Raw genomic sequence first — 12355 nt, forward strand, 5'->3', positions numbered from 1 at the left:
TCTTATAGCTTTAAAAATTACTATTAATAGGGGCTGGAGAGATAGCACAGTGGTAAGGCATTTGCATTGCACGTGGTCAACCCAAGAAACGGTGGTTTGATTCCCAGCATCCCATATGGTCCCCTGAGCCTGCCAGTGGCAATTTCTGAGTGCAGAGCCAGGAATAACCCCAAGTGTAGCCGGGTATGACCCAAAGGGGGGAAAAATACTATTAATAAGAGTATTTACACAAAATAATGATCTAAAAATTAAATGAGATGATCTACAGCTATAACAGTATTTAAATTGAAACTGTTCAATAAATGTTCCCATAAATAATGTTAATTCAAGTTAGGTGATCATTATATATAGAGATGACAAAGAGTGACAAAACAAATTGAAAAGATGAAAAAAAGACAGCATTTCCTATCACAGAAGATAAATGATTTAAGGAATTCATCTAAGAAAAATCAATTTAAAATGCAATGTAATAATTTTATAACGAGACACATATAAAAACTGAAAAATCTACTTACTGACACCGCTATCATGGTACTATCTGGCCTCCATTCAGCTTGTTTGTAGGATCCAAACTGAGACGATGACTTTGCAGGTTCCTTATAGGCAACAATTAGCACAGTAGGCTGTAAAAAAATTGTATTTTATTAGTATCTCATAAATATTCACATATACAATGTTTGTGGCAACTTAGCATAAACTACTTTGAAAATACAACCTAACATTAAATCATCAACTTTCAAAGACCTCTCCACAAAAAATCCTGACTGCTTTTGTTAAACATCTTGAATAAACTGATAATTTGCAGAAACAAAAGATGGGTTTACAAAGAAAAAACTTAGAACAATTCTCTATCATTTCTTTCAGATGTATTTGTCAAAATGAATGAGGCCAACATCACTCTCATACTCTCATCATCTCATCTCATCTCATCTCATACTCTCATCAGTGAAGACTAGAGACCCTTATTAATACAATATAAAGACTTATTGAGACCTTTATTAATACATGTTATTAACACTTAAGTGTGAAACTTCTCAAAATATGAGCAAACTGAATTTTATCAAAAATTAGTGTGATTTACTTCACAAGGCTAACCCAACATTCCAATTCATGTAACACATTTGATCAACAGGCCCCAAAATTAAGCCCCATCATCATCATGTTAACTGCTGAAGAAAAAAACAACTTGACAAAAATCTATCACCAACTCAGGGTAAAAACTTTCAGCAAACAAGGAATGGAGCAAACTTCCTCAATCCAACCAAGAGCATCTGCCAAGACTGCATTATGAAGTAAAAGACAATAAGAATACTGATCTGTATCTAATGAAGATTTAATCAATGGGTTTAAAAACCTCAGAACAAAAAGTCCATTGAATTCTTCACTAATAAATTCTACCTAATATTTAAAGAATGAATACCTTTCTTTCTCAAACTCTTCAAAATCATTTTGAAGTGTTATTTTTTTCAAAAATATTTTTTAAGAAGTGAACACTTCGAAACTAATTTCATGAGTTCTCCATTTTCCTGCTATCATTAAAGCTATGAATAAGATACCACAAGAAGGCCGGAGAGATAGCACAGCGGCGTTTGCCTTGCAAGCAGCCGACCCAGGACCCAAGTTGGTTGGTTCGAATCCCGGCATCCCATATGGTCCCCTGTGCTTGCCAGGAGCTATCTCTGAGCAGATAGCCAGGAGTAACCCCTGAGCGCCACCGGGTGTGCCCCCCCCAAAAAAAAAGATATCACAAGAAAATAAAACCATAGATCAGCACCTGGATCCATATAGATGTAAAACCCTCAAAAATAATTTAAAAACGTCTTGAATACTATTTGTAATGGATGATGAAGGATATATATTTATTTACATGTATTTCCTTCATTCACTACACACACATATTATATATGCATCTATGGAATCCATTAGAAATATAGCAATCTAGAAGAAAACCTAAGCTTGGAAGGATAATTAAAATAACAAAAACAACTTTACAAAAGAACTTGGTTCAATAGATTTAGTGCAAGCTTTGCATTTGATACCCTGGCTATCACAATAGCACACAAACACTGACAGGAGCAACATCCAGCCCAGAGCCAGGTATCATGCCAAAACAAATGAAAAAAAAAAACTTGTTTATATCTTATGCACCTGACCTTAAGATCTTTTATAAAGGTGTAATAATCAAAAGAGACAGTAAAACTCCTTAACCTTAACCTTGCCAAACAAATCACCCATTCCAAGTCCACAGATGATTGCAACCAAGACAAGCTACACCTCCCAAAGCATAGCCAATTAGCTAGAGAGGCCATGTTTACGTTGTTCCCAGTTAGCTCTGGAAGGCATGCTCTGTGCAAAACATATATTGCAGTCAGTCCTTTGTCAGCTCAAATGTTATAGCTTCCTGACCTGACCTGTAACTACTATATTTTCCATTTGTTTACATTTTGTCATATTTCCCCTACTCTTCCTGAAGTTATTTTTTTTTGTTGTTGGTTTGGTTTTGGGGGCCACATCTGGCTGTGCTCAAAATTTACTCCTCACTCTTGCTCAGAGTTCACTCCTCGCAGGCTTGGGGTACCATATGGAATGTCTGGGATCAAACTGGAGTCAGTTGTGTGAAATGCAAGTACCCTATCCATTGTACTATCTCTCAAGCCCTCTATTATCTCCCTCACTCAGTCCACTTCAGTGAGCATCATTAGGTTTGTTGTTTTGAAATCTTTTATCAGGAAGCTAGCTTGGCTAATTCTAATGTTCTTGAGGTTGTTCCAATTTTTGTTTTCATCTACCAGTACTTTTTTTTTTTGTTTTGTTTTTGTTTTTTTTTTGGTTTTTTGGGCCACACACCCGGCGGTGCTCAGGGGTTACTCCTGGTTCTCTGCTCAGAAATAGCTCCTGGCAGGCATGGGGGACCATATGGGACACCGGGATTCGAACCAACCACCTTTGGTCCTGGATCGGCTGCTTGCAAGGCAAACACCGCTGTGCTATCTCTCCGGGCCCTCATCTACCAGTACTTTTTAATTTCTCTGTATTTTTTTATTATGCTTGGCAGTATGGGAAGGTACAGAGTGTAGGGTATGTTTGAACAGGCTCATGTAGCAATTGAGGGTTTAAGATTGCAGATTCCACACTGTAACTAAATGTGGTTTAGAGTGTGTGTGAATTTGGATAACCACAGGGAATTTGCAATCATGAGAAGCCTGTAGCAACTACAACACTGAGGTGTAGTAGACCTATGCACAATGTAGTAGTAGTCATATGCACTATGACCCTACTTCACAGTTGCTAGCTAGTGTCTGGCATTCATTCTGGTATCAAAATCCATCACACAGTTTAATGACTGAGGCTCTCATTTTTCAGTACCAAAAACAAATACTAGCTACAATACCAGGCTGACCTATGTAGTTATGATGAGATTTCTGTATTGCCAAAGTCAAATAGATCTAGGTAGCATCGTGTAGTGTGATGTCACTAGTGTTTGGCAAGGCTATGGATGCCATTTAATGTTCAAAGTCACTGGTGCTCTGAAACATCTGTACACCATGTCTGAGCAGGCCTGGATGGTAACCAAGTGGGTACAGTTACAATAACTCAGTGGCAGTCTGGGCCTAATTTGAACACACTGGTAGTGATTCTGAGTAACCAAGTTCCAAACGCACGGGTAGTGGTGATGAGGAATTCAGGCTGTGGTGTCTGAGGACAGCTGTGCCCCCAAGTTCATACAGCCTTCTAAGGTGATCTAGACTTGAAGATCATGAGTTTCCTTAGATGCCTGTATATCTACCTGCATTGAGTGGGCCTAAGTAGCAATCAGAGGTTCAAGTGACTGGAGGAATTAGAAAACAAAATTTGGAAGCCGGCAAGGTGGCACTAGAGGTAAGGTGTCTGCCTTGCAAGCGCTAGCCAAGGAAGGACTGCGGTTCAATCCCCCGGTATCCCATATGCCCCCCCCCCCAAGTCAGGGGCAATTTCTGAGCGCTTAGCCAGGAGTAACCCCTGAGCATCAAATGGGTGGGGCCCGAAAAACCAAACCAAACCAAAACAAAACAAAATTTGTCCTTCTATTTTTTTTTTTTTTGGTTTCAGGGGCTACTCCTGGCTCTATGCTCAGAAATCGCCCCCAGTTGGGCCCGGAGAGATAGCACAGTGGCATTTGCCTTGCAAGCAGCCGATCCAGGACCAAACCCGGTGTCCCATATGGTCCCCCGTGCCTGCCAGGAGCTATTTCTGAGCAGACAGCCAGGAGTAACCCCTGAGCACCGCCGGGTGTGGCCCAAAAAAAAAAAAAAAAAAAAAAAAAAAAAAAAAAGAAAAAAGAAATCGCCCCTGGCAAGCTCAGGAGATGCCAGGATTTGAACCACCGTCCTTCTGCATGCAAAGCAAATGCCCTACCTCCATGCTATCTCTCCGGCCCTGTCCTCCTGCTATTTACAGATTGGACTTCAATGATAAAAACAGGTTCCAAGTAAAAGACTTGAAGACATTCATAAAAGCCTAAAAAAAGCAGAGCAAACATCTTTAAGTTCCAAAATACATAAATGAGCTCAGGCTATGGCCCAAAGCAAACTTGCTTCAGACAAAATGAGATTAAATTTTATAAAGTAATAATAGGTATGGACATTATATAAATGTTAAAAATACCACCTAGACTTAACATTAGCAAGCCTAAACTGAATGAAGGCATATCAGAATTTATAAAGTAACTACTAGTAGGTCTGAAGAGATACACCTATGGCAACAAAACGGTTGCAGGAGATGTCAATATATATCTGCACTCAACACTAGATGAACCAACCGAAAATCAAGGAGGAAGCAACAGCCTTAAATGAGAAGTCAGAGAAGATGGGTTTACAAATAATTATAATGTTATTCCCCCTCTGAAATACAAATGCGCATGGAACATTCTCCAAGATAAACCACATGGCAAGATACCAGTGTCATATAAATCTTGAATATTGAAATAATATTCAGTCTCTTTGCAGAACACAAAGCTATGAAATCAACCACTTTTTTAAAAGCTGGGGAAAGCACAAAAATCTAAAGAATGAGCATCAGTTTTGTTTTGTTTTGTTTGGGGAGGGGTCACACCTAGTGTTCAGAACTTACTTCTGGCTCTATACTCAGAAATCACTCCATGTAGACTCAGGGGACTGTATGAGGTACTGGAGATCAAACATAGGTAGACCACATGCAAAGCTAATGACCTACCTACTGTACTATCTCTCCAGTCCCAGAATCAACACTTGGAAAATTAATGTCCTATCAAAAGTGTTATACAGATTCAACGTAATCCTTATCAAAATTCTAATAGCATTCTTCAAGGAAATAATTTACATAGAACAAGAAAACCCTCTAGATAGCCAAAGCAATCCTGAGGGAAAAGATGAGATACTGTATTTCCCAACTTTATATTATGAGACTTTAGTAATAAATACAGCATGGTATCGAAACAAAAGCACAACTGATACATAAAAATGAGTCCAGAAATAAATTCACACATATACCACTGGTTAAAAACAAATAATTGAAAGAAAGAGTAAGCGTTAATGAGAAAGTAAAGAATGTACGTCAACTTACTGCACAAACAGTTGAATTATGGTTTCACAATAGTTGACAGTACAGCAGACGGATTTGCCTTGCATTCAGCTGGCCTGAATTCAATCCCTAGCACCCTATATGGTTCCTGAGAACCACCAGGAGTGATTCCTGTGAATAGAGCCAGGAGTAAGCCAGGAGAATTGCCGGGTGTGGCCACAAAACAAAAAATTAAATGAAAATTAAAAAAATCTATTCAACTGTTTAATAATGATAAACACCAGATGCACATTTAGATGTCTAGACACATTTCTCTTACAGATGGAAATCTGTACTCTTTGATCAACTGCTCCTCTTTCCGCTACTCTCCAGCCATTAGTAACCACAATTTTAATCTTTTGCTGTGCACTTGGGATTTTTAAGATTTCAAATGTAAGTAATCATATAGTATTTATCTTTGTCTGACCAATTTGCATAGCATAATGACTTTAAAATCTAGCCACATGGCCAGAACAGTAGTACAGCAAGTAGGGAGTTTGCCTTGCACGGAGCCAACCTGGGTTTGCTTCAAGGCACCCTATGTGGTTCCCTGAGGCTGCCAAGAGTCAGAAGCAAGCCCTGAATACAGCAGGCTATGGTCCCCAAACCAAAAATAAATAAAATCTATCTAGAATGTTGAAAACTGTGAAATGTCCTTTATTTTGGCTGAATAATATTCCCTTAAGTAATAATGTACCAAAATACATTTTAGATTTTTTAAAATCTATTTGTTGATAGGATGTTTCCTATCTTGGTTATTGAATATTTACTAATTGCCTGATAGAATTTAAACTATATATAATTTCTTAAAGTATTTAACTCACTTTTACTTATATAATTTTTCCTCTGTATGCTTTCTAAATTTAAGCTGCAGTTTAGTACTAATGTGTTTTTTAAGTTATACGTCAGTGTCTTTTTTGTTTTGTTTAGTTTTGGGGCCACAACCATAGCGCTCAGTGGTTATGCCTGGCTCTGAGCTCAGAAATAGCTACTGGCTCAGGGGACCATCTGGGATGCCAGGGATCGGCCATGTACAAGACAAAGGCACTACCACTGTACTACCACTACAGCCCCTGTCAATGTCTTCTGATTAGCCTTTAGGAAAAATTATGTGTGATGCATAAGATATGGCCTATATGATTGAACTTGTTTTAAACTTACAAAGTTAAGCTTTTGTTAAACATTCTAAATTATAAAAAAAAAGACCTTATCTATTCTCCAATCAATAACTTAGAATCTATTTTTACAAAATCGTGTATTAGGGTCAAAGAGAGCACAGGAGATAAGTCATTTGCCTTACATAAGGCCACAATTCTAATCTGAATACCTGATACTACATATAGTCCCCCAAACAATTAGCAAAAATTCAAGAATAGTTTAAACATCAGGTGTGGCATCCCCAAACACCTGTTTTTTAAAATCTGTGTGAAAAACTTGAAATACGAACAGCATTTCATCCAAAAACAAAATATACTCTGTACATGATAACAAAGAGTGACTCATAAATGAAGTAATATTTCAACAGAAGTTAATGGATGGATAAAAGTCTGATAGGCCGATAGAGCAAGAAAGCATCTGAAAAGGGAGTGTCTCAGTTATCAAACTAAGGAGTTTGACCTTCATTCTTTAACCAACAGAGAACCTTAAATCAGGCCAGAGCAATAGTACAGCAGGTCAAGCGCTTGCCTTGCACGTGGCCAACTGGGTTCAATCACTGGCATGCAATAAGGCCCTCTGACCCTGCCAGGAGTGATCTCTGAGTAGTCAGAAGTAAGCCTGAGCACCACTGGGTATGATCTCAAAACAAAAAACAAACAAACAAAAAAAAAAAAGCCCAGAGAACTCTGAAGACTTCAATTGAAGCAATGAATTCAATGGTAAAGTAATAACAGAGCAAGTTCTAAGGATGAGAATCAGATTTGCTGAGGTCACACAATTAATTATATAGCTGATTCTACAGCCTGTTTCTTTATACACCTTTTATTGTTTTCCTTTATTAGCGTGCACCAAGAACAGAAGGTTCTATTTGGGTTACTCAAATATACACAACTATTTCATAAGCACAGTAATTTATTTGCCTATTTCATCTTTTTATTAACAATTCAAATTTTCATTAGGCTGGGGATATGTTTCAGCAATAAAACACTTGTCTTGCATGGATTAAATCCCTAGCACCACCATGCCCAAAATGTTTTCATCACATTAACACACAAATATTTCTGAATGATACGTTGTAAGTAATATGCTTCTACATAGCTTCATACACTACCTACCTATGCCATATAACAGGAAGTGCTAAAAACTACTTCTGAGGATAATGTATATACTGGAAATGACCTAAAACTTAATTTGAAATTCCAGGTAATCAATGTGCTATTTGCATATGTAGATGTTTATATTCATAGTAAACCAGTAAAATTAAAAGAATTATCCAATGTTTTTTGATATAGTACAAAGCAAAATTCATCTCACTCATGTCAACCACAAATCATTTGCTTTAAACTGCTTTGCTTCATTCACCGTAGACCTGCACAATTTCCTTGAGCAGAAATGTGTTAATTAAACTGCATGTCTACCATTCCAATCTAATATTTAAGTAATAAACGTGTTTTGAACAACCATCTTTAGGTTCCAAAATATGAATGAGCCCAGATGTGATCTCTTAGGTTTTTAAAATTTCTTAGCAAAGTGGTAAAGCAAAAAAAGCATAGTTTACTATGTTGGTAACAACTGCTGGTCCAGAGACCAGTATGCAGAGCAGTTGTTAGTCCACAGATGTAAAAAGGTTGAAGAACACTGGTTTAGATAATTAAATAAGCATGCCTGCCAAGATGATAGTTCACTTTTTTTAATGCAACCATTCTTAGAGAATTTAACTCACAACTTATGAGAAACCTAATAAAATTTTAAATAAGCAAAACACATTGTAGCTTCACATCTCTTTGAGCAAGTCAACTTTCAAATGTCTTCAGTCAGCTTTTAGGACTACACCTGTGGACTAGAACAATTTTTTATCTTAAAAATTCACTTTAATTTATAAAGTCATTGGCATTAAACTCTTCAAGATCAGAGGGTGTTTTTATGCAAACATTTTAAGACAATTCATTCTAAGTTATGTGTGAACCGCTAATAGCTCAATTAGCTTGGAGTGTTTTCACCTTTAAAAGAAATTTGTTGGGGGCCAGGGCAATAGCACAGCGGTAGGGCAACATGGCTGACCAAAGATGGACTTGGGTTTGATCCCCGGCATCACATATGGTATCCTGAGCCAGTAGCGATTTCTGAGCGCATAACCCCTTAGGGTCACCAGGTGTGGCCCAACCCCCACCCCAAAATGAAGTTTGTTGGGGCCAGAGTGATAGCAGAATATAGGGTGTTTGCTTTGCATGGGGCAGACTTGGGTTTGATCCCCGGCATCCCAGATGGTCCCGAGCCTGCCAGGAGTAATCCCTGAATGCTGCAGGATTTGCCCCACCCCATAAAGAAACAAGAAATTTGTCAACATAAATGCATTTTAGCTATATAGTTTGAACAACTTAAAAAAAAATTAAATAAAAAACTTTCAGACTTTCAGTCCAAGGAACAGCATATCCCAGGAAAAGGAGAGCGGAAGTTAGCTGAGTTTGGCAAGAGCTCCCCATTCACCAAGTTATATAAACATGAACATTAAAATTAGCTTATCCAATACTGATTTTTCATGGTGGCAAAGCGTAAAGTCAAACAGCAAGATCACTCATTAATTTACTTTTATGATACTCAACAGCTCCTAAATTATTCCTGAATTTCATTCACCTCACACTCCCATGCCCATAGATACTCTACAATCTAATTCTTTGAACCCTAGATCTCAATTGTACTGGCTCCAGGAAATCTGCAAAAAGCTGAGCTATTTGTGTAGGATGAGAGTTTAAAGGAAAAGAAGCATAAGCAATTTAAATGCCTGGGCTTCCCTATTAGATTAAATAACTAACTTCACAAGCAAAAAGGCAGACAATTCTTGATTTTTTTAATACCCCTAAGTTATTTAAAATCCATTTTTGTTTCTTTTACAGAGGATAAAGTGGTCTACATGCTTCTGGTCTATTCATCCCTCTTGCTAACTTTGGTCCTATCTAAAATTTAGGTCAGTCTGCTTTTACAGAGATAATAAGTTAAATTTTAAGTGCTACTCTTTGTTATACTAGAAACTGATGAAGAATGGGGGGGGGGGGGGGACTGAAGAGACAGTACAGGGTTTAAGGCACTTCTGAGTGATCCTAATTGTAAACCCAGCAGCATGATATCCAAACACAGATAGGAGTGACCCCTGAGAACCAAGGAGTATGACTCAAACCCCTCCCCTAATAAATAAATGATTAGAAATCCCATACAACGGCAGACAATTTATAGTTCAACTTATCTGTGTGTATATGCGTGTATAAGTTTAAATACAGCCAAATAAACTAAAAATCACTCAATTGGAGGTCCAGAGAGTGAGTAGTCAATTAGGCAGTACTTTGGCATGACAAGATTGAACCCACATAGGGGTTCAATTACCTGCATGCATACGGTACCCGGACCACATCAAGAGTGATCTCTGAGCATAGATCCTAGAGTTAGACCTCAGCACAGCCAGGTACAGGGGTGAGGGGAGAATGGCTAATGCCTCTCACAAGGAATTCAATCAACTAAGCATGAGGGAGAGTTGGGTTCCATCCCCAGTCTCGCTGGAAGTGACCTCACAGAAACAACCAGGTATGGACCCAAACAAAACAAAACAAAATTTAATTTCAAATGTCAGTAATAGTCCACCAAAGAATCAAATAGTATCAATAGGCATACTATTACAGACAAAGTGCAATAAAGTACCAGAATAGTCACTGAGTTTATTTTGTAATGGTTTATTTTGGTTTGATTATAATTAAAACTTAAAGCAGATTGATAGCAAATGGTCTTGAGTTGCTGCATACGTGTCGGTCAGATTAAAAACTCTTCCAATCTAGAACTCATCATCATTTTTACTAAGGCTGAGTCTGCGAATAATCAGGTACAGTACAAAGACTTGAAAGTTTTAACTCATTTAACCAGAAGCGGTATTTCAAGCAGACCTAACAAAGTCAAGGTCGCAAATGATTTCCAGGTGGTCAAAGTTTTTTTTTTTAATAATAATAATCACTTTATTTAAGCTCAAGTCAGTTTTTAGAGGACGAAAACTGCACTCTGCCATCGACTAATACTGCCTTCTTTATATATGTTAAAAAAAAAAAAAAAAACAAAAAAAAACAGGAGGCACACGAACATTTTTATACTCTACTCTTCTGCATCTTCTAAAGCTAGACCTGTCAGCGTTTGCGGGGAACAAGGAGTTTTCCATCCATCACTTATTTTTCAAGTAATTTCTCTTACCTCCTCAGTAACTGGCTAGAAGAAAGGAAAAGATTTAAAAACAACAACAACGACCAGCTTTGCCGAGAGAGCAGCAAACACAAACCCCAAGTTTCGGGTTCTCCACACCCCCCCGCACCCAGTCTTAATTCCTAGGTGTCAATCGTAGCGAGGAGCGCGGACAGATTGGAGTTGGACATCCGCTCCCACAAATTTCCCCCTCCAGTAGTTCCATACTGAAGAGGTCCTAGAAGAGCAAGCAGCAAAGGGAGAAAAATAAAAAATAAAAGAAAGAAATGGTCTGCAAGTGGGGAGACGAGGAGCTTGGTCTAGGAACCATTCTGGGCACAGGCAGCTCTGGTGTAGCAGCTTTCAAGTGGATGATCAGGGGCCTGAAGAGTGCGAGGCTGGCTAGAACCCAAGAGGCTTTTTCCTCAACTCCGAAAACAAAAAACAATGGCCTTCCAAAAATAAAAAAAACAAAACCAGGAGGGCTGAGAACAAACACCGTGTACTCGGGCCTGGAGGCTCCAGGAGGCAAGTTTCAAGCCTGCCATTCCTGGCCCGCGGGGGGGGGGGGGGGCGCACATCTGGGACACGAGCGCGCAGGCAGAAGGGGGGGGGATCTGCAGCCCGCGCAGGTCGGGCCCGTCCAGCAGCTGGAAGGCAGGCGCGGGGCGCCCGGTCGGTCGGTCGGCCTGCCGGTCTACCTGCAAGCACCTGGGCGCCCACTCAACCCCCGGGCTCAGGGGGGGGCGAGGTGAGCGAGGTCAAAGGTCAGCGGCTCGGTGGGACGCGGAGGCGGCGGGCGGGCGGCGATACTTACTCGGCTGTACCAGATGCTGAGGCGGGCCGGGGCCAGCACGGCGAAGAAAGTCCGCTGCGGGTCGCACTGGACGTGGAAAGGCGCCTCGGCCGGGCTCGCCCCCGGGCACAGCAGCCTCTTGGGCCAGCCGCTCAGGAAATACATGGTCCCCGCCGAGAGGATCGCCCACAGCGACCGACCCGACCCGACCCGACCCGACGAAGCCCGCGCACTCAGCCCGGCTCCGTCCCGAGGGTCACACACTCTGCGTCCCCGGCCCACACGGCCGCCTCGCGCCGGGACCGCCACCAGCCGAGTCGGCGGCGGCGGCTAAGGCAGCTCGGGGCATCTGCCTGCCCGCTGGCCGGGCCGAGACGCGGCCAAGACGGCGACGAGAAAGAGAGAGGGGGGGAAAAAGCCCGGAGCAGACGCGGGTCCCACTGTGTGTGGGGGAGGCCGGGCCGGGAGGGGGACGGAGAGGCAGGATGAGGCGGGGCGGGGCTAGGACCAGCCCCGCCCAGGACACGCCTTTTCCTCGCGTCGCACGAGCGTCAGCACGCCGCGTGCGTGCAACGGGGCGGGGCCGGGCTGCCGCGCGCAAGCGCACTA

The 12355-nt window shown here is 40.8% G+C and overlaps 1 protein-coding gene across 2 annotated transcripts in view; it reads right to left on the reverse strand.

The window, feature by feature from the left end:
• Window positions 1–11920, reverse strand: part of RIC1 (RIC1 homolog, RAB6A GEF complex partner 1) — a 96327-nt gene extending 84407 nt beyond the window's left edge. For both annotated transcript variants that reach the window (XM_049772950.1, XM_049772943.1), the window contains exons 1-2: window positions 11768–11920; window positions 516–623 (exon numbers count right to left, since the gene is read on the reverse strand). In XM_049772950.1, the coding sequence (XP_049628907.1) occupies window positions 516–623; window positions 11768–11911 (252 nt within the window). In that variant the 5' untranslated portion in view covers window positions 11912–11920. The remainder of the gene's footprint in view (window positions 1–515; window positions 624–11767) is intronic.
• Between the last annotated feature and the right edge of the window lie 435 nt (window positions 11921–12355).

This window comes from Suncus etruscus, chromosome 1 (genome assembly GCF_024139225.1).
Source record: "Suncus etruscus isolate mSunEtr1 chromosome 1, mSunEtr1.pri.cur, whole genome shotgun sequence".
NCBI classification, from domain to species: domain Eukaryota; kingdom Metazoa; phylum Chordata; class Mammalia; order Eulipotyphla; family Soricidae; genus Suncus; species Suncus etruscus.